The 24,743-nt window shown below is 45.8% G+C and overlaps 7 protein-coding genes across 8 annotated transcripts; 3 read left to right on the plus strand and 4 right to left on the minus strand.

The window, feature by feature from the left end:
- The first annotated feature begins 11,014 nt into the window (after positions 1-11,014).
- Positions 11,015-13,270, plus strand: LOC131889523 (serine/threonine-protein phosphatase 2A activator-like). Of its 2 annotated transcripts, XM_059238649.1 has the most exons (6): positions 11,015-11,204; positions 11,593-11,752; positions 11,816-12,022; positions 12,315-12,532; positions 12,607-13,067; positions 13,140-13,270. In XM_059238649.1, exons 2-6 carry the CDS (start codon positions 11,675-11,677, stop codon positions 13,247-13,249), a joined length of 1,074 nt encoding a protein of 357 aa, XP_059094632.1. In that variant the 5' UTR covers positions 11,015-11,204; positions 11,593-11,674; the 3' UTR covers positions 13,250-13,270. The 2 variants fall into 2 exon arrangements, with proteins under 2 accessions (XP_059094632.1, XP_059094631.1); XM_059238648.1 differs by lacking the exon at positions 11,015-11,204 and having other exon boundaries at positions 11,518-11,752.
- On the minus strand, positions 13,246-17,263 carry LOC131889522 (uncharacterized). Its single transcript, XM_059238647.1, has 2 exons — positions 17,127-17,263; positions 13,246-15,246 (listed from the first exon to the last, which is right to left on the minus strand). Exon 2 carries the CDS (start codon positions 14,418-14,420, stop codon positions 13,317-13,319), a length of 1,104 nt encoding a protein of 367 aa, XP_059094630.1. The 5' UTR covers positions 14,421-15,246; positions 17,127-17,263; the 3' UTR covers positions 13,246-13,316.
- On the minus strand, positions 15,247-17,120 carry LOC131889521 (uncharacterized aarF domain-containing protein kinase 5-like). The gene has a single exon (XM_059238646.1). It carries the CDS (start codon positions 17,082-17,084, stop codon positions 15,369-15,371), a length of 1,716 nt encoding a protein of 571 aa, XP_059094629.1. The 5' UTR covers positions 17,085-17,120; the 3' UTR covers positions 15,247-15,368.
- Positions 17,264-17,280: 17 nt separating the features above from the next.
- On the minus strand, positions 17,281-18,454 carry LOC131889529 (aly/REF export factor 2-like). The gene is made up of 4 exons (XM_059238655.1): positions 17,985-18,454; positions 17,874-17,917; positions 17,624-17,813; positions 17,281-17,551 (listed from the first exon to the last, which is right to left on the minus strand). Exons 1-4 carry the CDS (start codon positions 18,328-18,330, stop codon positions 17,394-17,396), a joined length of 738 nt encoding a protein of 245 aa, XP_059094638.1. The 5' UTR covers positions 18,331-18,454; the 3' UTR covers positions 17,281-17,393.
- Positions 18,455-19,239: 785 nt separating this feature from the next.
- On the plus strand, positions 19,240-20,571 carry LOC131889527 (ubiquitin-like-conjugating enzyme ATG3). The gene is made up of 2 exons (XM_059238652.1): positions 19,240-19,338; positions 19,413-20,571. The coding sequence occupies exon 2, from the start codon at positions 19,436-19,438 to the stop codon at positions 20,369-20,371; it is 936 nt and encodes a 311-aa protein (XP_059094635.1). The 5' UTR covers positions 19,240-19,338; positions 19,413-19,435; the 3' UTR covers positions 20,372-20,571.
- Positions 20,571-22,530, plus strand: LOC131889519 (general transcription factor 3C polypeptide 4-like). Its single transcript, XM_059238644.1, has one exon. It carries the CDS (start codon positions 20,571-20,573, stop codon positions 22,503-22,505), a length of 1,935 nt encoding a protein of 644 aa, XP_059094627.1. The 3' UTR covers positions 22,506-22,530.
- Positions 22,513-24,346, minus strand: LOC131889520 (BTB/POZ domain-containing protein 17-like). Its single transcript, XM_059238645.1, has 2 exons — positions 23,015-24,346; positions 22,513-22,941 (listed from the first exon to the last, which is right to left on the minus strand). Exons 1-2 carry the CDS (start codon positions 24,149-24,151, stop codon positions 22,564-22,566), a joined length of 1,515 nt encoding a protein of 504 aa, XP_059094628.1. The 5' UTR covers positions 24,152-24,346; the 3' UTR covers positions 22,513-22,563.
- Positions 24,347-24,743: the final 397 nt, after the last annotated feature.

Genomic DNA, 24,743 nt, shown 5'->3' on the forward strand with positions numbered 1-24,743 from the left:
GATCGCCAATTTTGATGACATCAAGGTAAGTAATTATGATTCCAGATTATAGACGATGCCGTTGCTTAATTTATCATGTCGTTGTATTGACTGGAATTTGTTTTAGTACTCCTGTTTTTCTATACTTGATTTTTAGCCACATGAAGTGCTCAACCTGGCATTGTACATTTCGGTCAATATTGCGAAACCTAACCTGCTCTTAAAATATCTGATTGTGTCAGGAATACCAGTACTAAAAGTAATGTGATTGCCAACAAAAAGTCGAGTCGGTAGGCATTTCCGAAACGTGTTTGATTTACTGAAACGATGGATGTTATTCTAATAAGTGATACATGTTCAATCGCCCATCAGGAGTATTGAATGCAAAACTCAAGCACTATTTAAGAAAAATCATGGACGAACTTGGACAATGGCTTTATTCAGGAACATTTTGGTATGTAAGTGTGCGCGTCTTGGCATCACTAGATCCTGGCTGAAAACGTGGTCTGGTATACAAATGTGGTTTGTCACTTGCAAATTTAAATTGGTTTCGATGCCAGGCTAGCAATTCATAAGGAAGCCTATTTTCAGCAAGATTTAAAAGGGTGGATGATACGATCAACACATCTAGCTCTAGGAGTAATAAAGGGACAATTGTGTACTTTTGGTCAAGGATGCCCATTGTCCACCTACGCTTATTGAACCAAAATGAATGCCACGTTTGAGCCTTTCAACTCACAATTCATTCCGCTTAACCTTTGTGTGTACATATGCATTGAAACAAGTATGATAAACGAGAAATTGCAATCTTGAGGATATAGCCTTCAATTCTGATGGTCTCGACTCGTGATCCCTTTTTCTTTCTCTCTTTTCTTTAAGCCCTCGTGGTTTCTGAATGTGAAACCCTTGAGTATTGACTTGTTTATGGGGTTTTGAAGTCGTCCTAGACGTCTCAGCCCTTTTCTTATCCATGAAATGAGTTGAAAACAAAGAATGCCAAACCATGAATTTGAGACGCATATCACCATCATGGCCATAATCTGAGCCTAGCCGTCCATCTCAGTCATCGTGTTGATAATGGCATTGTGTGGACAACAAGTTTGCTTCGAGGAGACCTTGAACAAATTTGGTAAGAAATGGCAGCACAGCTCAATTGTGCCAGCCAATTGGTCCAGTATGAATTTGCTCACTCCTTACATAAATGTGCTCTATACAGTGCCAATTGCTCGCCTCTAACGTCCCTCATCAAGGTCCTTGGTACATAGAGCAGCACTTCGCACCTGCCCACGATTGGTGGTGGTGATGGTGGTACTGGTGGTGGTGATGATGATATTTGAACCGGGACGGGAAACGCCGAGAAATAATGAATATTACTACTGCGTTGTTTACTGAGGCACTTGCCTTGACATCCGATGAATTCCCAATGCCAACCAGCCCCGACGATGACCTATGTACCAAAATGAATGGATGTCGGATTTGCAGGGCAATCGGAAGAACCCTCTAGTACATACTAATGTTATGTTAAACTTTGACTCCATCATCTTTGGATCCGTGACGATCATTGGATCAATACGTGACAAGCAGGAGGAGTATTTGTTTGTCCTGCCAAAGAGGGTTATCAACGCGAATGGATCCAGCGGCTTCAGGGGGTGCTAATAGCGACTGCTCCACTCGACTCATTGAGCATGGGGGCGTGAGCGTCAAATTGACCCCGACAATGGTCTGAAGCTGGGATTGATTCGGAGCACTCGCAGCACTGGAGCCCAGTTATGGTCCCTACTCGTCCGCCCTATTAAGTAAAGCAAAAAGCTCACTTCTGATATTGTTATCTATCCTGTCTATTTTCCCTACCCAGTACCAGCATATACAACAGTGTTTACCACTGGATCGACCCACCACTGAATGGAAGGACGGACCCATCCATTCGGTGGCCCAGCTGCACTCAGGGCGGCCCCGATGATCATCATCAACAACTTACGACTCGAACTCGACACTCGGCAAGCTGTCACCAAAAATTTGTTTGCCCTCTCGTACACCCCCATTTATCGACTCGGGGAGTTTTGTCCCCCTCAAAATTGTTGTCCAGACAATCAACAATAACAGCCGTTGATGGACTTCTCGGGTAGCCAACGCCAACGCTCAATTTGATGCCACGTGAACGATTTTATTCCTATACCAATGGGAATGCCGAAGATTCTAAACATTGGCATTTACACAAAAGCGATAAACCATTGGACCTTAGAGCATTTAGAATTGCTTGGCATTTGCTTGTAAACACCCAAAAGTTGATTACGTGAACATGAACATGAACGCACGCAAGGTCCGTAACTGGTAACGAGCTCAAATGTATGTGCTTTAAGCACTCCCGATCTATTTGGCTTGGAGTACAGATGAGGGAATCCGCAACATCCTTCAAAGTTGTGGCGGAATTCATACCTCTTTGATTGAAAGAGTACGATTGTGTGTGTTTTTGTTATCTACATCAAATGAAGAGACACAAGTCACACAACTCATAGAAACAGGACGTCGAGAGGAGCCTCGCTCAACGGCGGATCCCCGCTCATTCAGACCAATGAGGATGCCGTGGATGGCCAAGGTGACTTATTTTTTCAGCAATGTCATTGAGGCATGAAGAATCCAGTTTTTTTTGAGTAAATTGTACATTGTCTCGATCATCGGTGGCACCACCTTGCCGTGGCTGCATGGAAGCGTTGTTCTGGTCACATTGCTTGCCAACTCGATCCCTCCACCCGAGCACCAAACGTACTCAGTACTCACTCTCTCACACGCGCTTCTTCGGGTCGATTGGAGCATGTGGGACCTCAGGGGGTTGGTTGACTCGGTGTAAACAGCCTACTTGTTCTTGTTCGTCTAACTCGATCTATGTCGGAGAGAATGCTAACGCCGCCCTCAAGAGGGAGATGAGTGACCAAAAGGTTGGCAGATCATTACCAAAGAGGGCAGAATTCATGGCATTAGCTCAATCTCTGAGCCCGCTTTGTTGTACATACACAAGCATCAAGCATCGGGTGCCCTCCGTCTGGCTAGCCCGGGCCATTGGAAGAGAGTTTGGACGTTTGGACTCATGTTTGAGCTCATCAAGCCACTTAAACTGGATGGAACAAGCGAAGAGATGTGTCTAGCTGAATAAGTACATACAGTATATGTGGAGCAAGGGTGTGCAAGGAGTGAACCTTGCGAGACACCCCGCTTTTTTCATTTCTCACCGAATTTGCAGTATTTTTAAGAGGGACGACCTCTAACGACCACGCCAATCGAGCTGGCAAAGCATGCTCCCGAGCACAAAAGCTCTTTCCTTCATGCGGGGCAATCAAGGCATTTGCCGTGCCCTCCTCTGGCAAAAGTTGAGGTTTGGCGTTACTAGATTTAGCTTCTGTCGTCTTGGCACCTATTCATTTCATATAACTCAATGCTCAAACATTTCTTTGTCACAACTTGAGCAGTCCTTGCCCCTCTTCAACCTCTTGAAATGAGGCTTCTCTTCATCATGCCAAGCTCCATTCAGAGAGCACATTGCACTCTTCCAAAGGGAGGGTAGGGCATGATGATTGGGGACAAGACGCCACTTTTTCGTCGTTTTAGGTACTTTTTCATTGGATACATTCATGGGAATGGGCTGCCCAACTATGTGAGATTAGCCGTCCAAGCTGTTGGTCGATGAAAGAGAGAAAGAGAGGGAAGGGGGAGGCATCTGGAGAAAAGGAAACAAGAATCTTCTCGAACTTTTGGGTACATCAAGGGGTGGGTCACAGGGGCTGCTACCGCCGAATATACTGTGTTGGCCGTCTAGAATTTTGGCGGGCATCAATCGCTTCTTGCTTTGAGAACAAGATGCATGAACAATGCCCAAAAGCGTGGTATCTTCAATAACGTCACCTGATCCTTGCTTGCATTCCCCGCATCAATCCATCCTATCGTTCGTGTGTTTATTCTTTTGTCAGTCGAGTCCGTGCCTTTCGATGGGATTTCATAACTCACGGTCACACCAGGGCCGTGTCATGATGATTGTTTCAAACATCAAACAAAGATTGAACTACGTCGTTTATCTGGATGGAAGTATTCCCAGATGTGCTTGATGTAATAATAGCTCCACTCAGCCGGAAACGGCTTTCATAAGTCGATTTGAATTGCAAAAGATGTCGGCTCTCAACGAGCGACCAATCTCCCTCTCGAGTCGAAGATCGTTTAGAAATTTTTGGTATTGCTCAAGAAGACAAGTGAATGCCTTGCTCAGTTAGTTCTTTTCACTCATCGGGTAGAGGCACTTTCTAGTTGGAATTGCTCCCAATCAGCCAGAGTTCAAATAGAACTCTCAACTAGTATGAACTACAGGAGATACCACCAGACACAGCTCAACCAGGATTGTGCCTGAGTGAGTTGGGCAAGCATAAGCAATGCAAGTACATAAGTAGATCTCTCTCCATCCACCTAAATTCTACAGATACAGTTGTGTGCATGCTCGTCGGCCCAGAAGAAACACCTACAACCCAGGCATCTAGTAGGCATGCACCAATGGCCTCAGTGGAGTTCTTAACACATCCATACCATGGTTTGGTGGCAGATTGGTTTTGGCATGACCACTCTGGCGACCACTCACTCACGCTCTCACTTAGCCAGTCCGTTTGTTCGGTGGTAGTTCCCCAGGAGTGCTCAGGTGTGTTTTCCTTCAGGTCCATCTTGTGGTACCTGTGGGCTGCTCTTCTGCTACCGCACTTGGATCTTTGGCTTGATTGCCATCGCTTACTTGCGAGTTATGCACCCGAGAATATCACCCGATTTGGCGCCCCAAGTGGGCGGGCGGCCACTGATCTTCGGAAGAAGAACAAGACAGATTCATCCAGGTAAACGTAAACGTAAACGTGGAGCGCGAGTAGATCGCTCTTTTTTTCTCCTCATCATCTAATCAACCCGGGAGAGGTGTCACCTTGCCCTAAGACCTAATCCAGCAGGAGCATCCAGGTAAATTATCTGCTTCTATGAAATCCAGTACGATTCGCGTGGATCAACCAAATGGTCGGTCGAGGTGGTTGAGGGGGCGTGCGTGCATGCGTGCTTGACTGGCTGCTGAGTGCTGACGGACGGACTGACTGACTGACTCTGTGTGTGTATGTGTGGGGGGGGGATGTGTACATGGATCTTGAGAATAAGTCTTTGAGATCGACGACCACGACCGTGATAACTCGTCAAAGGAACTTCATCCAGTTAGTCTCAATGTTACTAACAACTCTCATCACACGCATTGCGCACTAATCAAGGGGGGCAAATCCCATACCGTAGCACTCGTTCAAGAGCTCATACCAAAGATATTACATGATGATGATGATGATGATGATGATAGAGCTTTTTTTATGGACATGGTTATGTTATCCCGCTTAAATATGTAATAAAAAACTGAGAAAGTGGTTTTCCTTCTGAAGGGAACTTTTTCCCTTTTTGTTAAAGTTGGCATGACTGCGACAAAACGTATTTTAAACCAGAAAATATTTACCCCAAAATGAATATGCTTTCAGTGTGGACCCAATCCGTGGATGCAAACGTATAGAGAGAGACTATCCAATTTGCCGTGGAATTCCAAATCAAACATTTCTAAACACTCGTGGAATAGAGGTGACTACACAAGCAAATTTAATTCCGAATTAAGCAAGAAGCTAGACCAGAATCGTCAGAACTAGACAGAACGGACCCTCGTGGCCAAATGCAATCATCTCTTGAATGTCACAAATGAACGCGTTTTTCCTTGTTCTCAGGGCCATTTGGGTCCGCATTTAGGCGGGCTAAAGTGTGGCATCAACGGATTTCAATGATCCTCTTGAAAAGGCGGTATTCATTCCCCCAATTTTCTGTGTGTTTGGTGATGATAAGTGCGGCGAAGGAAAACTTCCGCCGGGCGTTCAAGTCTCTTTGCAAACGGCTGGTCAACCAACTTGTCTCTCATCCTCTGTGCCACCAAAGGTGACTACTGGCAGGCTGGCTTGCTTGCCCGGTTCTTCCCTGATGGACTGGTTGGATGGTTGAACGCGCTTTGGGACGATTCAACGTGTTATCGCCTGCGCCTGGCCTGTCTACAGCGAGAGTTGATGTCATCAATGGTTTGGGGCTGGCCGGGCCGGGACCCAAGATTTCCAGGTGGAGAATAGTGAAGAAGCAGGCCCGGCGACCTTCCTCCTGGGTTTGGAGGAGTACACTTGAAACCATTAAACCGTGATAGATGAAAGATCGATGTACCAGGCATAAGAATTAATTCAATTCTTATCATCACCTTACATGTTAAAACGTTTTTTTTCCATATGTCGCTAACAACTTAAAGTTTCGCTGGGTCAAGTGGAAGGCATATTTGTTTGTGAGCCGACAAGACACATAATGACTTGATGGGGTCATAGAATTAGGATGATACCCCAAAACACATTCCATATGGCTATTGTGCCACGTTGCTCCATGTTTGGTCGGTGGTTGGTTTTGGCGGCGATTCAGATTGATGCTAACAACGGTTAATATGAACAGGACTGACAACTTTGTATGTGGTAGTTTTTTCAGTTGGATTGGCCCATTAATTTGGAGAGCAGATCCTGTACAAGAGACTGGCATGTCTTCAGAATAATTTGAATTCAATGCGATTGGAAGCTTCCTTTCATTTCTTGTAATTCATTCAGCTATGAAGTTAATGAGGTGTGATAAGCAGAATCCCCCATTTCGAAATATTTACAGATCTTTACAATTTCGGCAACTCAAAACGCATCGTCTATCAATTGTGATGCCTAAATTGTCGTAACGCTCATAGAGCCTTAAGAAATACTTGGTTAGTTTTCTAAAAACCTTCACCCACATAAGAACTCAAGGTTTCAGAAGTATGGCTTTGTCTTGAAATGGCCTAATTGTGGTAATAAGAAAGAGAAATGAGCGATGAAAATGAAACACAAATTTCCAACAACTCAATATGTGCTCTCGAACCATCAAATAACTAATCATCAGGGCTTGAACCGTTACGGTTACAGTCATTTAAAAAAGAATGACGCGTTACTTTAACTATTTCTTTTTACAAAAAGTAACGCGTTTCCTTAACTATTACTTTTTACGAAAAGTAACGCGTTACCGTTACTTTTGCAGAAAAAGGACCTAAAACTGCGAAAAAAAGCTTAAGCATTTTTTTAATTTTTAGTAAATATGATGTGAAACAAATGACTCTTGCGATTATTTATTTGAACCAATCAGTGACTATTAAGACATTGCATTTGTGAGGGAATTTAAAAAAGATCCGCTCTTAAGTAGAGAAAAAGTGACGGTAACGGGAAAGATAAAAAAACCCATTCCGTTACCGTTGTTTTTTCAGAAAAGTAACGCGTTACCGGTAACGTTACTCAAAGAGTGACATGTTACTTTAAGCTCTGCTAATCATGTATTATTTGTTGCATAGAAATAAGAATGGCTTTTCATAACAAAAACTTGCAATCATAAGCGGAATAAACGCCCTCTTTGGTGAAATAAACTCTTGACATGTTCTACAGTGATCTTCTTTTTCTTTTTCTTTCCACATGTAATTTCAAATTTAGTTAAAGAACAGTGTAGATTGTGAAAGGACAGTCTTTTAGTGCTAGTCCCAATTTCATTATTGTAAAATATTTGTGAAAAAGAATGACCATCAAGTGATCCAAGGTGACCATAGTCAGGAATGTTATTCAATTGAAAGGGTTATTCATTGAATCATTTAGATTGTCATACAATAAGAATGGTGGGTGTTTTTCTATGGGCTCCAGACTGTTATCGTAATAATATAATTACAAGTGGTGTTGGACCAAAATATCCCTTAACTAATTTTAAAAACCTCCTAACTAAAAATTGATTTGATGAAATTGTGTGAGTTCCTCAACGCTCTTGCGACAAATAACAGAACAATCAATGGCATAAGATAATTGGGAAACATCGCCATTGCATAAAAATGTTTTTTTTTTCTATCAGACAAACCATTCCCAGTTGATAGATACTCTTAGAACCTTTGACATGTTCCCATATATGCACCAGTATCTACGATTAGAAGCTTGGGGGAATTGATCAGCGAATGCAGACATGCTCGAACCTGCCCCATTGAAAACCCTCCGCTCCCTTATTGGCTCATTCACCACCGTCCTCGAAGCGCTTTAAAAACAGGCAGCTGCTGTAAAACTTGGCGCCTGAATATTGATTTCATTGGTCGCGAATGATAAACGACAAGAAAACAAATGCATGGAAGACATCCATGAATGATGCCAAGAGGGTCCAAGTTCTGACCACAACGACGGATTTTGCAATTCCCAGGTTGCACTTGCAGTAAAAAGTTGCCAAATGATTTATCATGTCAATATTTTTACACCTTTGAATAACGCGATTTGAAGGATGATGAATTCAATATTTGTTCTTGGCCCTGTCAAGTCTCGAAAGAGATGCAATTCTTCTGAACTAGGGGCAAATAAATACCCCATGTAGCAAGCAAGGTTACTACTACATACACGAGTGTTTGTGCCTGTGTGAGGATATGCCACGTTCAAATGTGCGTATATCGAAGTTTCATGGCCATGCCAAGAGTCACAGTCTCACAGGGCCGCAATTTAAATTGGTATCGAGCAACTGGATGCTATTAGGAGGTTTTGTTCAGAATGTGGAAGATCTTGAATGAACAGGGCCCACCTCAAGGCCTCTTCGCCCAGGCAAATCGCCTCGTGCGCGATGACAATATGAAAGAGGTTGATATTTCCATGATCTCCCTCCCTCGGCCAGAGCTACTTTTATTTCATTCAAGGAAGTACGAAAGGGTGAAAAACACCATCAACAACACGGAAGTTTGACTTGTTCAAAGCTCTGGGCGGGATTGAACTAATGAATTAACGACTATAGGATATACGGCACATGAACAGGGGACAAGTGGCAGTGACACAAGATGCCGAAAATCAACTTTCAAGTGATAACAATGCCCTGCTACGTTTGCCAGACGCTTTCCAAAGTACCAGGAAAGTTCTGGAACGATCTTATACTCTACAGTCGTCGAGACCATGGATATTCATGTGTGTGTTTGTGTTTGTGTGTTCCAGTGTCTCCCACGCGAACAATCTCTTTTTGTCCCCTTTTTGTGCTTTATTCCCTCCCAAACACATTAACCGCTCTTTTGCTCCCCGATTCGTCTTCTCGTCCCAGCACGTCGGGTCGACTTGTGAAATCTCGTACCAACAACTTCTTCTATTTTCAATGTGTTCCTATCGTTCCTATGCTCGTTCGCCTCTCTCGACCCTCGTCCCTCATGGTCCCTAAAAGGATTAGCCCGGGCTGCCAATATTGCCCGGTTCGATTATGTGTACTGTATACAGTATATACGTATCAGTGCTCACATTCTACAACAAATCAACATCCACGGCGAGTAGTGTTCTCCCCACTCTTAAGATAGTGCTGTGAGGGGTGACGGTGGTGTTAGCATTAGAGTAGCCATTCTTTAGTTGGCTCTTCGCTCTCCCTGTCAGTCAGTTAGTCAGTCAGCAGTCAGACAGTCACTCAATTCACGTAATGACCCGTACCGCCGCTGATACAATTTCCAATGGGGTCCACTCAACGAGGAGCACATGGATGTACGGATCATCATGAGCCCTACAACAGGAGTGCATTACACACATCAACATCATCGGTTCATCGAGGGCATTAGTGGCAGTATGGGCCGGGCCAGCGGCGTCACTTTTCCACCCTTGTCATTTCTCCAGACTCCATGCACCATCATCCATCCATCTATCCATCCCCTGAATCCATGCTCGCCGTCCTCTCGGCGCGCTGATAGCCGTTTTACTAATCTGTTAGCATAACTAGTAACGCCATTATTAGGAGGCCAGGAATCCGCGCTCTCAAACAGCAGTACAGCTTTTGCTACTTGGGGTTCACCTTGCAGCAACGGATCAGCATCCGCTGTTGGTCCAAGCCCCAATGCGTGTGGGTAAATGACGCCGCAAGTGGCATCGTCTTCTCCTCCTTCTCCCTCTTCTCATCACCATCATCATCATGACCGCCACCACCTTCTTCTTTTTCTCTCTTCCACCAAAATCGCCCTTCTTCTGATGTTCATTCCTCCTTGCCATTTCCTATGGGAGTGATCCGAGAATGGGGCTCTGTCTGTCTGAAGCCGTCCGCCGCCATTCCGGCCACCACCGTGGATGGATGGAGTAACAAGAGCCGATCTGCCCTCTTGTCAGTCCTCAATCCAAATATGAGCGCTTATGTCACCTCTATCCATATATCCACTGCCTGATTGTGCGACTCCTGGCATGGGGCTGGCTTGCTCTGGCATTGTTGTTGTTAGCCTGGTAGCTAGCTCATTGCCTTGCATCCCAGTGCTCATAAACCTCTCCCGGCTGGTCATGTTCCATAGTGTGCCAAATGAAGATTCCGCTCGGCGCCTGCCTCCTGGCCCCTCCTGGCCCTCTTGGGCTCACAATCTGCCACGGCAAACACACTAGATGGCACAAGAGAGATTTTGAAGAGATCTGATGAGCATCATGGTCGCCCACCTCAACTCGACCTCCTTGGAGGAGGCCGGCCCATAAGTCCCAAGGCTCCGCGCAAACTTGACGTGGGTGCCAGTCCAATAGCGCCTGTCCGTCCAGTCATTTCAAAGCGAGTCTCTCTCTCTCTCTCCCCCTCCCCCTCCCCCCCTCTTGTTCTTCCTCTTTCACAGGTCTCTTGTGGTTGTTGGTAATGGAAACATTGTGAGCATTCTCCTCTTTTTGTGGAAAGGAAGCATATTTTCATAGAGGAACCAGGGCAGGCCAATTCCTCAGCTACCTCTTTTGTCGTCTGCTCGTCATTTGCCTCCTCTCGTCTTGTCTCTGTGATCAAGGGAGGATTGGGCGTAAAGCTGGCCCGTAAAATGCCTCAAATCACTTGATTTGTTCTTCTTTGTAGGTCGCGCCAGAAGATTTCTGGCCGGACACATGCACACATCCACACGCGCACAACCGCGCTCACATACTCAGACAGACTAGCAGGAGAAGAACTCTTCAGATCCCAGATCCCAGAGGGCGTGAGAGATGGAGGGTTTCCTCTTGGCCACTAATCAGATGTAGCACGGTAGTTTTCACCCGCGCAATTTCAGATCACCTCCGAGAGATTACTACTCGTAGCAAGATCTTGAAACTCCCAATGAAAGCGATAGAAATTCTGGCAGATCACACCAAATCACAACCCAGAGCAATGTTATGGTGAACATGAACATGAATTGAAATGCTACCACCGTCGACGCTTGGAATGAGTAGATACTTGATTAAAGGATTAAAGAAATCAATTGATAATGTGATCGATGGGTCGTAGCACGATTGAGCTTCGCTCTCAACCGTTGGGCACTCGTAAGCACGAACATCAAGACGAATTTATTAGTAGTTTGGACAACAAATGTCGTCCTTGGTAGTGGGAAAATGCACGGATATGCTTTCGTTTGCGTCACAAAAGTCATTCACCCGTCCTAAAAATGAAAATCCTGCATCTTTGCGTAGGTTTCAAAGATCTCATGGCCCTAGTACATGGCCGCGCCATCTACCGACAGAAGCCTGGAACATTTATATCATTTGTTTATTTTGATAAATCTTTCAGCTGATATTTACTTACCTCGCCCACGATTTTAGTAATTCAACGTTTCCTGCCGAATATCCAACATTAATCGCTCTAGATAGACATGGCATTTGTTACCCCCGAGAAACTGATCAAGACACCCAATGACATTGAAAAATGGCATAAATCAGAAACATATTCGGTAATATATACTTTCCTGTCCATTTCTTACATGCTTACCTCTTACCCCTCGTTTACTCTCCAGGATTATATAAGGTTTATCACGGGTATTGGAGATGGTCTCAAAAACAAGAAGATCCACGATCCCAACATAGCAATTGGAGAGTCTGCTCAAAAACTCATTGACTTATTGGAGACCTTATCTGGATGGGTGGATGACATCAAACCGTTTGAAACCCCCAACCGATTTGGAAACAAAGCTTTTAGAGATTGGCATGCCAAGCTCAAAGAAGTAAGATCTAGAAAGCTTTTGTACAGCTAATTTTGGTCAATGAACTATTTAAGTTCTATAATGTTTTTAGTTCACTTAAACGTTAATGTTTTATTCTGTTAATCGTTAGTTGGTTTAATTAGCCGAATCTTGCAAGGTTATTCATTTGTTCTTTTGAGTAAGGTATGGTTTTCCCACAATATTTTACTGTTGAACTTGAGTTACCTATTCTAAACTGTCACAAATTGAGCTTTTTTCCGTTTTCTCTTAAACGATGCCTTGTACTGACTGAAAGTTTAATTTTTTTTTTCAGAATGGCACCTCCTTATTAAGAGACATCTTGCCTGATGCCCTGAAAGATGCATCGGATGAACTCTCAATTTATCTGGTCGAGGCCTTTGGAAACGCCACCAGGATTGATTATGGAACGGGTCATGAGATGGCGTTTGTCATGCTTCTATTGGGCTTGAGTAAGATTGAATACTTGACCGAGGCCGACAAGGATGCCATGGGGCTGCCAATATTTGACAAGTATGTAGTTCTATTGCTCTATATTAGTACCTCAATATGAGTGAACAAGGTTTTTTTCCCATTATGTCGTGAAGGTACATGTGCTTGACCCGAAAGTTGCAGAAAACTTATCGAATGGAGCCTGCCGGTTCTCAGGGAGTGTGGTCGTTGGACGACTTTCATTTTATTCCATACATTTGGGGCGCCGCCCAATTTGTATCCAACTCGAGGATATCCCCGAAATCCATCCCCAACGAAGACATGGCTCAAAGTCTAGCTCGCGACTATCATCTTTTCGGCTGCATTCAGTACATTTTTGAAGTGAAACAGGGTCCCTTTGCCGAACATTCCAATCAGCTATGGAACGTGAGCGGAGTGGCTACCTGGGACAAGGTTTATCAGGGACTGGTCAAAATGTATCGTGCTGAAATCCTATCCAAGTTCCCTGTGATCCAACACGTGTATTTTGGGTCAATTTTTACTCTCCAACCAGCCAAGAATCCTTTGTCGGAGGTTCCTAATTCACACCGTAGACCGGATCCAAGCTCCTTCAGAGGTAAGTAATTATTGTTAATGTTACGTAACAGCGATTAGTACTAGAATTCCTATTTCGGGGGTGTCATTATAGGTGCTCAAATGCCCTCTGTCCCGCCAACTGTGTCAAATCCAAGAATGGTTCCTGGCAACTTCCCAAGGATGGGTCCACCCCCATACGAAGGCATTCCTAAACAGACTTGAATAAATCATTTATATTTATGACCAGTAAATTATAGTATCACATAAGATAAGAGAAACCTAGATATCGTCACGAAACAGACCGAGTATCCCAGATCCGCGTTGGTTTGTTGTAGCCCAGGATAATTGGCAAATGAAGTACCAACGAGGCAGATTTGGAGTCCAGGTTCGACGTGATCCCTATCCAATCTCGAAGATATTGGATCATCTCCTCCTGTGAAGTCGATTCTTCGACGAGGAATCCACGCAGGTGGCAATTATGCTTGAGGTCCTCTCGTGACAGATTTAGCAAACCTTCACGCTCCAAGGCCAAATCCAGTTCCACTAGGAGATTGGCATATTGGATCACTTTGGTCCGCCAGAAGAACCAATAATCCAAACCATGAACTTTCATCAAGTGTCTGATATGATGCGAAAACAGCTGGGACACCTCGAAGGGTCCGTGTTCGGAGAACTGGGAAGCCACTCCCAAGATTTGCTCCACCCCCGGGTGGTCCCCTCGTGCTAAGATGGCGAAAATACGTCGCACAGTCTCGAGGTCAGGTCGCCCTTGGAGGAAATAGAGACCTTGCTGCAAGTCTCTGAATAAAGGTCGATAATACATGTGTCTCTTCTCCAATGTCTTGAGGTCTATTTCCGCCTTCTGATTGTCCGTCAAGAAATGCGAAGAGAGCAATCGATGAGGATACATCAATGCCAAAGGAAATGCTATATTCTGCATGAAGGGAAATGCTGAGAGGATCAATACCGGTGCCACCTTGTACAAGTCCCGAGGGAGGGTAAGATATAGCTCCAATTCGTGTCTACTTAGCCTTTTACAAGCTCTGGACCAATCTCTCGTGGAGGCCAAAATGTTGTACACCCCAATGAACTCTCGCATGTCACGAAAGAGTAGCCTCGACCCTTGGACGAATTGCCGCGAAATGGCCACAAACTTGTGGGGAAGAACCTGTGTGGGAAGCTTGGCGTACCCTTGGACGAAATCATAGAACCTATAAAAGGCCTTTCTTTTGGCGGCTGAGGTTTGAGTGGCCGGATCTGCACGAGAAGTCAGATTTGGAAGCGAAGGTTTCCTCAGAGACTCGGGGTTTTCTCCTTGACTGTAGTGAACTATTCGGGAAATACAGGGGGGCCGTGGCCGTAACCGCAAAAGATGGACTTTACGAGCAATCATAGTTGACGAGGTAAAAAATAACTACATGTGCTTCATGTGTGTGACATGTACGTGAGCCGAGTAAACAATCAACAAAAGAGCTCTTCACTGAACCTCTCTCCAGTATAGTTTTGGAAATGTAATCCATCCCCAGCAGATCAAGACGAAAGTTTATAAACGCGATAGCAGTTTTCTAAGATCGCGACCCCCAAGGATTGCCAGTTTGTTTTTCCATCGAATTCCTATTATCCGAATGGACTTAAGCTTCTCCCTCCAAGTATTTCGTTATGCTAGAATCTGCCCCGCTTGAATAATTTCGAACTTGTTTCATCTTCGTTTCAAGATTACAACATCTATTTGACGCAACAGTGTTTCTTCGAAAAACAGTTTACTGCTGACTCTCACGTCGTTGAACCACGTACTTGTCCAGTTCAAGATCCAATTCCTCTCGAGTGGTTTCCATCTTCCGACCACTCATACCAGGGCCAGTTGGCTTAACATTTTCCAATCCATTTCGAGTGGACGAATGTTCCGAGCCTTCCCTGACAATCATGTCGGCATAGATGGGCCTACCTTTAAAAAACACTCCATCAAAACAGGCCTTCAAAGAATTGGCATCCTCTAGGGAAGGCACTTGAAGCAGAATGGCGCCATTTTCGATCTCGGGGAGATTTTTCATTGGACCAGTCACAGGATCGAGGAAGGCCCGTAGATCGTCTTTGGTTACATCTGGATGGATGTTGCACATCAGAACCGTCGCCGATTGGTCGGAGGACCGTATTTGGGCTCTCTTGAGATTCATTGCCATCAGAGGACAATTGACGAGGACCATGATGACGAATGAAAGCTAAGGGATCGAAAAACAATTCAATATATCCCAAGATAGGGAATGAGAGAAATAAACAATTAGCTAGCTATTCAGGGTGAACGACCGAACTGGTATATTCCATTTCAACAGTCTTGATTCGCTCATTTAGCCGGCAATGCACTCTGGCTTTTCAGTTCATCTTCATTCATAAAATCCGGGCGAAACCCTATCCAGGAGAGAAGTCCCGCGATTGTTCCAAGAACCGACATCTTGGCGCTGTCCACCCACAATCTGAGGTCAAAGATCAGACGATACCAGGACATCAGGGCATATTCACTCCAATGATTCGACTGCACTTGGAAATCGCTCACTGTGGCACTGCGAGCCATGATCTGATAGCGATCCACTTTCGTTTCGTGGTCCTTGATGATGGCCCGAATGGTGTTCAGGTTTCTGAAGATCAAAACCAGGTGACTGGGAACATTTTGGAATACATCGAACATCCGATCGTGAAAGTCGGCGATGGCTTCTCGAAGTTGTTGCTTTTCGTCTTCTGGCAATAGATTGAATTGTTTGCGGGAAAACGCTTTGGGGCCATTCTTGTCCATGAATTGCGAGAGGAAGTCGGTTTGGCGCTCTTCTTCGGTGGGAGCGACATATCTTTGGGTCAATGCCATACAGAAGAGTCGGTAGTCATTGGCCCCGATAGTTCGACACCACTTCTGCATTCCCTCATGGTCATTTTCGACCACAGCTCTCCAAATCTTGGAGAGAGCTACCCGGGATATCTTGGGCAGTGTCTCGTATAAGCCGTGATCCAGGACGACAATTTCTGTTTGATTGGGTTTCCCTGGTTTACGACGGATTAGGAGGTTTCCCGGATGTGGATCCGCATGGACGAAACCCGTATGGAAGATCTGGTGAGCGAACGCGGCAATCAGCTTCTGATCGATCTCCTTCAAATCGAATTGGGCCTCACGGAGTTCCTCGGTGTCAGATATTTTTAGACCGTCAATGAACTCCGTGGTGAGAATCCGTTTGCTTGTGCTGGACCAAAAAATCTTGGGAACATAGATGTAGGGCAAGCTGGCGAGGTCCGAGGCGCATTTTTCCGCATTTTTGGCCTCAGCCTCAAAATCAAGCTCTCGAGCTAGCGTCTCTTTCAGATCGGAGAGGACCCAAGCAAAGGCAAATTTGGCGTGCATGATCTCGATGATCTTGAGGATGGTCTCCATGGTGGGAACATCGCTGTTGAAGCGATCTCGCAGGTCAATGTATTGGACTTTAACAGCCACTTCCTCACCCGTATGAGTCACAGCCTTAAAGACCTGCGCAAGACTGGCCGCAGCGATAACCGTCCGGTCAAAGCTCCGGAACATTTCGTCAGGGGTTCGACCAAAATCCCCCTGGAACACTTCGTCTACCTCAGTATCGGATCTTCTGGTTAGACACTTGTCTTGCAACACTTTCAAGGTGTTCAAGTACTCTTTGGGAAGCACGTGGTTCATGGATACCAGACCCTGACCAAACTTGATGTAAAGACCTCCATTACTCAAACAGCCTCTCAATAATCGCTGGGCAGATCGGAGATGGATAGCGCCGAGAACTTCTCCATATTGCTCCGAGGTGTCCTCCAAACCCCACAAGTTGTACTTGTAATCCAGGGATATGGCCAGTCCGTGTCCCAAGGAACGCAAGAAACGGACCAAGCCTCCGTCAATAACAATGGATGGGACTGACCATGCAATTTCTTTGGATAAAGTCTTTTGTCTGGCGGTGGCCCAACCAGCCCACCATACGCAAGGTCCTAGCACTCCTACCCCTGCCACACCCCGTAATCCCCAAACTAGTATGTTTCTACCACCACGAAACCCCATGGCGCGAGGTCTAGGACAATTTATGAAACTGTTCCTACTTACCGCAATGTTTTCGTTGAGCAATGACCTCCAAAATATTGCGTCACTCGTTTGAAATTGGGGCGGAAGCCTTAGCTAAACTGAATGCCTGTCAAGCTTGGTGGGCGAGGTTCAGTACGCGAGTAATATTTAGGGAAACCGGTATCAACAATACTGATCCTTGCTCCAGATCACCATACATAGATATATTTCGCAAATTCCTTGCTTAAATCCACTAAAGACCCCGGTAATACAGTTTAGACCCACGCCTCGATGCTATCTGGGAGGACCTTAAAAACGAGAGGGCATCTCGGCCATATAGGCGTCCATTTCGGCGTCCAAATCCGTCGCCGTGGGCAGTTCCTTCGCAGATCCGAACCCTTGCTTACTTGGACCACCTTTTCGACTAGTATTATTATAGTTGTTTTTATGATGAGTTCCAATTCGAGCTGTAATGGAAAGGAAATATAATCCATAAGACTGTCTCTGGACTCATTTTTTACCTTATGATCAAGATATACCTTTCCACGATAATTCAGATCTCGGGCTGAGTCCTGCCCCATTCCTGAGTCCAAGACGAGCGGATAAAGGAGGCGGAGCTAGGGCAGCCGCAAGGGCATGATCCGTGACGGCAAATTGAATATTCATCACTTGATTATCCAATGGAATCCCGTGGTACTTATTGATGGCCGCTTGAGCCGCTGTCGGGGTCTATAGATTGAGAAACGTTCATTGTCAGACATGTCTTTTGATTTCACCTTAGACAATTACCTTGAAAACGATCTCTGCCGTGCCCAAGGACTTGCCCATTTGATCTGGAATAGACAATAAATACGGATTCTCGGGTTTTCAAGTATATTTAGACGGATGTTTAGAAAGTACCGTGGTGAAGAGAGGCTGAAGTCAGATCTCCAAACTCGGAGAAAAGTTCCTTTACATCCTCCTCAGATACCGTGATGGCCAAGTTGGAGACCAATAGTTTGTTGGACGAGATTGGGGGCGGTGGGGCCACATTCCGGAGGGGATGAGTATTGACCCAAGCCTTGGAAGTCTCACGTTTTCTCTGGGACGGGAACGACCGCCATCGTTTCTCGGGGACGTTGATCGATTTCGTAGCTTTAAAGCGATGTTTCCTGGGCCCGGGACTGGGATTCTTGGAGCCGTTCTTTTTCTTCACGACCTCGTCTAGACTCAAATCGATGTTGCTCAAATCCAACGCGTTAGACATGATCAGTGGAGGCGATGGAAGTTAGTCCAATATCTTCCAATCTGTGTGATTGATAACCTGGTGACTAGGAATGATGACGATCGACTGAACCTTTCTTTTGATAAGACTAACTAACATGTTTCAAAGGGTGGCCAGATGCAGAGTAACATTGCTCAATGGATGTTCCTGGAACGATTGTGAAACATGAGGAGGGACCACTTTTACCACACGATTGTTTCGCTATTGTAAACTTCAGCCTTATTTTCTCTTCTAAAATATACAATCCTTGCTTGCCAAAAAACCCTTAGTCTTCAGGAATGCGAAGGGCAAAATCCAACGTGGGAATGATGTTCAACTGATTTTATATCTTTGTTCTAGGTATCCAATTTCAATGCCCATCTTGTTATTGGCTAAACATTTCAAGTAAAATTGCAGAAACTGCAAGACTTCGATTTTTTCTCCAATTCTAGTTGTTTCATAGGACCTTATTGGGTTAAGCACGAGTTAAACACGCCAGATCATCGTAAGTATGAGTTACCAGCTGGAGTTAAAGTGTTTTTTTTCTTCTTTTTTTTGGCATGTTTCTTACACTTTGGTCGAAAAAGCAAAAACAAACAAATCCCACTTCGTCTTGTGTTGGCAAAAAAACTACAACATTTTTGTGATTAAATTGATTCGAAAACTATGCTTTGGAATGGGTCAATCAAAACCGCTTCGAAGATACTCCCACAATGACACAAAGGCGGTCAATTGATGAAGCCTGTCCATCTTTTTTTTCTATTGGAATCAAAGTTATGCCGGTATCCATGAAAAACTCATTGGAAGGCAAAAAATTTCAGTCTTCCAACTCCTTAGGCGATCTGATCACCCTGAGCTGGAGCGAGACGACTCCAGCTGAATTTGCGTTTGCTTTGTTACTCTCCTTTGCAAACTCTCATCAGAGAGCGAGTAGGTCAGCTCTGCATTCTGCCATCCTCAAGTCAAGCATCGTCTCCGATCGTCTCCAATCCGTCAATACAGCAGTCAGATGTAAGCCTCTGGAAACCAGTTGTACTATCGCACTCCGACCCCAATTCCAGCACGTCTCTCTCTCTCTCTGTAAGGCGTTAGTTAACCCGTCATCAAAATGCAGAACATCTTCAACAATGTCAAGTCCTCGGCCTTAAAAGTGGGCGAATACTTTACGCCCGTGCTCAAGGAGTCTAAGTTCCACGAAACGGGCGTGCTCACACCCGAAGAGTTCCTGGCCGCGGGTGATCACTTGGTCCATCATTGTCCTTCTTGGCAATGGGCTGCGGGCAGTGAGGCCAGCCTCAAAGACTATTTGCCCAAGGACAAGCAGTTCCTCATCACCCGGAACGTGCCTTGCTACAAGCGTTGCAGTCAGATGATGCTCAATGGCGATCATCTCGAGAAGGTCTTGGCTGATTCTGAAGGCGGATGGGTGGATACCCATCATTTTGCGGATACTATTGCGGATCAAGTCTCGGAGATGACTTTAGAGGAAGGAAACAAGGCGGATGTCAAGGCTAAAGGCCAGGCAAAAGAGGCGCTTGAGGGTGAGGATTCGGATCAAGAAGCCGTGGATATGGAGGATTTCGCCGAAAGCGGCATGCTGGAGGCCCAAGATCCGGGATTAGTACCCACCAAAGGGGAGAAAGATAAAAGTAAAGAGGCCAGTGGGGGCGGGGGCGAGATTTTGGCCACCCGAACTTATGATCTGAATATCACTTATGACAAATATTACCAGACGCCGAGACTTTGGTTATTTGGTTATGATGAAGATAAGAAGGCCTTGAGTATGGAGCACATGTATGAAGATTTTAGTGCGGATCACGCCAATAAAACGATCACGATGGAGACCCATCCCCATCTACCCGGACCTCCACAGGCCTCGGTGCACCCTTGCCGACACGCCCAAGTCATGAAGAAACTCATTGATCAGATCATGGAAGGTGGCGGTGAATTGGGCGTGCACATGTATCTGATTGTATTTCTGAAGTTCGTCCAGGCCATCATTCCCACTATCGAGTACGACTTCACGCAAAACTTCTCGCTTTGATCAGAAACGCACATTGGCGGATTGTGATACCACCCATTGCTTGTGCGGACTAATATGGATTTTATGATTGTAAAACAAGTCGACGATGGACGATTGATGAATAAACGGATCGACATATTGTTTAGCTTCCGACGCTCTCAAGCCAAGTGATGAACTAATTTTCTATTCTTCTGTTCTGTCTTCTTACCTGCCCCCAAAGATGCTGTGCCTCCAATCCAAAGGGTTGAATTCAGGCGTGACGTCGCCCAATGGGCTCGATTGGTCCGAGGATTTCCGCTTGGCCATGACCACTCAAAAGGGGCTGCTCATTTACACCCTTGTACCTGATCCCGGTGTTCTTCAGATGCATCTCAATTTGAAGATGCATCTGGTGCCCAATGACTCGTTGGCCAACCCGTACATTCATCAATTGGGCATCGACAAACAGGACCTGCTTCGTCAGTTACAGCCTTGTGAACAGCATCGGGTGGCCAGTCTATACTATCGATTTCCAGTCTCAGAAAACGGGAAACCTCCTCATCGAGGAACCGAGATCGCCAAATGGACTCCCAAGCATGCCATCTCGTTCAATGATCTCGCCTTGATCACGTTATCAGAAGATTGTTGGCTGAAGGTGTGGTGCCAAGTGTCGCCCAACTCATGGACTCCGCAAGTGGATGTGTCCAAGCTGTGGCACTCTTACCTTGTCCAACATAAGTGGAAACCAATCACACAGAAAAACCCATCGAGCACTACTTCAACTTTAGAACGAGGTCTCCGGGATCTGAAATCCCGCCTCATGGCCGTTTGTACGTCAACTTTTGCTTGGAGCCCCGTCATCGCCTTTGAAGGCCAATATTGTAGCGTATTAGTAACTGCTCAACGCAGTGGGCACGTGGTATTTTGGTTGTCGACCGCTAAAGACCAATCAGGCCCGCACAAGTTGGAGATCATATCAGTTCTTCACAGTGGGCTGGCCGAAATCTCGTTTTTGGGTTGGTTTAAAATCGAAGAGCATAAATTCTTTTTGTTCCTCGGATCTGTGGACGGACGGGTCAAGGTGATGACCTTGGATTGGAAAGTCAAGAGCAAGCCGACTTTGACCGAATCCGGCTTGGTATGGGACTGTTCGGATCGAGCCCGAGTCTCATTCGTTCAGGTGATTGATCATTCCATCCAAGGCAGCACTCACTCACTACGACTTATCTTGGCTAAAGATAGCTACTTGTCGGGCCTAGACCTAAAAGTCAATGAGACTCGAGTCAAGATCCACGGTCAGAAGTCGATCCCCACCGGACCATCACGAATCGTGAATTTTGTTCATCTTCCCTCTGGTATCAAATTGATCTTCAACGAGATTGGAGCTCCTCAACACATCAATCTGAATCGGAACTTGCAATCTCTATCGCTTTCCAAGTACACCATGGATCTCTCCCACAACCACTATAAATGTAACGGAGCTCAACTCTCCCCGGGAGGTGGAATTCTTGCAGTTTTACAGAGTATTAACACTTACTACGACCATCTTCTGATTCGAACGCCAGGAAGAATCTCGTTTTTGAACCGTGAAAATTGGCCCGTTATTCTCGAACGACTCCTGACCAATCCGGACTTTGAACTGCAACCGGATTCCGCCGAAGTTCTCCGGCTAGGGATGTTGGGGGACGAGGATCTAAATATAGGCCAATTAAGAGACAAGGTTCACGCTTCAAAAGGTCATTTGAAGGGCAAGTTTTGGCTTCTCAACTTCTTGGCTAACTTGGCCGAAAATCACGACCTCCACGATCAATTAAACTTGGATGTGAATCGAACTGCCACCGCCATTCTCAAGCTCCACGCAACGGACCTAAAGCAATCTGATCTCAACTCCAACGCCCAACATTTCCTTCAAATCTGCTCTGAGGAACCAAATATGAGCTCTGATTTCGATTGGTTGTGTCGCTTTTGTGACTCTAAGGTCAAATCGGAGAGTTGGGACCAAGTGACGTGTCAAAATGACCATAGTTGGCCCCGATGTATTCTTAGTTTGGGCGTGGCAGACAGTGAGGACTTGCTCATGTGCCCAGCATGTGATTGCGTGGCACTTCCCAACGTGAACATGCACTACATTTGTTCCCTTTGTGACCAAAAGATGATTAGCTGCTCAAGTAATTAGGAACATATAATTGTTTAACCATGTATTTGGGAGTTTAATATGATAAATTTGCGATAATTTAATCCAACGAAGACAAAGGAGACAAAGGCGTTATCACGTACATAACACGGAGGGCATTCCTTTTCGAACCACATAAGAAATGGGAACGATTCTTCAGGTCGTTGAGCTCGTCGAAATCGAGAATGTCGTCAAAGTTCACGATCTGATTGTTGGCCGAGAACACAAAATTGCGCGAAATCACTCTGCGAACGTGCTGAAACCCATCTTGTTCTCCGATCAACAGGATGCCGATTTTGACCCGTTGCTCCTCTTCATTTCGGGTCCATATTGATACACGCACTGTTTTCAGGACGCGACCGGGAACCTCGAGACCCGTGGGTTGATAGACTGTGACACATCTTTGAAACCACACACCCTTAGGATAAATGTCCACGACCTGCAAAGAGATTCAGTCAGAGCTAATGTTTTAAGATGTCTTTTAAAGACTCGTGAGACTAGGTTGGACTTACCCATTCGGATTGCTCTTCACCCAAATGCTCAGCCACGTGAGCATGACTAGAGAAAAGGAGGCTGCGACAGTCGTAGGTAGACAAATTGTGATAGTGATCGATACAGAGGGAGGCGCAATACTTTTCGGTGGTGTACAGACGAGGCGTGAACTTGACTGGCGAATACTTTTCACACGTGCGTTGAATGGCCGGCGTGATTTCGGGCAATTGTTGAGTGTGAAAGTTCAAAGCAGTTCGGATCTCCTCCACCAGCGATTCAGTGAGGCTTTTCGACATGGGAAACAATAGCAATTTGACTAACTCGGCCGGTGTCATCATGGGATAACGAATATGTGGCAACACGGCCGAGATCAGCCGGCCAATGTGGATGTCAATATTCTCCTCTCCGGACTGAACCATCATCTCGCGTTGCATATCGATCCACCGCATGATGTGATGAAACAAACTGATCTCATCCTTCACTACCATGGTATGACACTGAAGCAGATCTACCAAGTGATCCAACTCGAAGTGTCCAAAATCCACCGTCTCAGTCACCCGCGTGAAATTGGCCAAGATGAACTCCCGACAAAGGCCGGCAATGTGGGTGTGGCCGGCGGCCGAGGCGAATTGGTACCACGACACCACTTGATGACGTTTACAAGCCGTGGCCACGTTCCGGCTCATGAAATCTAAGCCCACCCGCAACAAGTCGCGGACATTGTATTTGTCAGCCAGACTCACCACCGGGATGACGGTGGCGTAATCGAACTGGATCTTGCCCGTATAGAGATATCGGAGGAAATCTTCGAACACGGCCTCACAGGAGGGCGTCTCGCACAAAGTGATTCGGGTCTCCGAGTGCTCGCTCCAACTGGGATCCATGAGCATGACCTGGAACACGTCCGACGAGGCGCACAGAATCAGACGATGCGAAGGGTATTCCACATTCCCCACCACCAACATCACGTCCGACATGAGGCGTTTGGCGTAGATCTCGGCGATCTTTTGGATCACCGTGCTAGAGTTGTCCACTTCCGGTTTCGACGAGCCCTCCATGAACGATGAGCACGAGCGCGAGGAAGGCGGGGAGCACGAAGAACAAGACGCAGAGGACGAGGGTCCAGGGCGCGAGGAGGCTTCCCTGGCCGAAGCCATGGCCCCCAACGGCGAGCGACTACGCCGCAAGGGAGGAGCGGGAGGCGGCACACGGGGAGGCCGGGCACGCGGGTCCGCCAGAATGAAATCGGAGAGGAAAATGAATGATGAAAAATCGCGGATTCGTGATTCCAGAACAGGGCCAGCAGTAGCTATTAATCCCTGCGAAGCGAGTGACCAACCAACACTCACTGGAGTTGTTGACATTGATCAGGTACGCACGCCAATTTAGTAGACTTGGTCTATAAGTTTAACCATATTGAATAGTTTTGAATCTTTCAGTGGGATATTCAATGTTATTCATTTTTAGGAAAAGGCGGATTGAAAATCATGATAAAGTCAGATTTAAAAAGAATTTTAAACTGAAACTTTCCTTGATATCCGGTATACGGTTGCCTGAATTTGAGACATCTCTTGCTTTTTTGGCAGGCCTGCTGCCTTTCAAGGCCATGTGTTGACAAGGTCCTAAAATGAGTGTTGATGTCAGCTGGCCCGTCTTTGTTAGGGTGACCATTCTTGGATTCTATAAATGACATGGTCGTTACAAGACCACAACAGCTACATCAGACCGAATCAAAGTCACGTTAACAAT

This window comes from Tigriopus californicus, chromosome 10, assembly GCF_007210705.1.
Source record: "Tigriopus californicus strain San Diego chromosome 10, Tcal_SD_v2.1, whole genome shotgun sequence".
In the NCBI taxonomy this organism is placed as follows: domain Eukaryota; kingdom Metazoa; phylum Arthropoda; class Copepoda; order Harpacticoida; family Harpacticidae; genus Tigriopus; species Tigriopus californicus.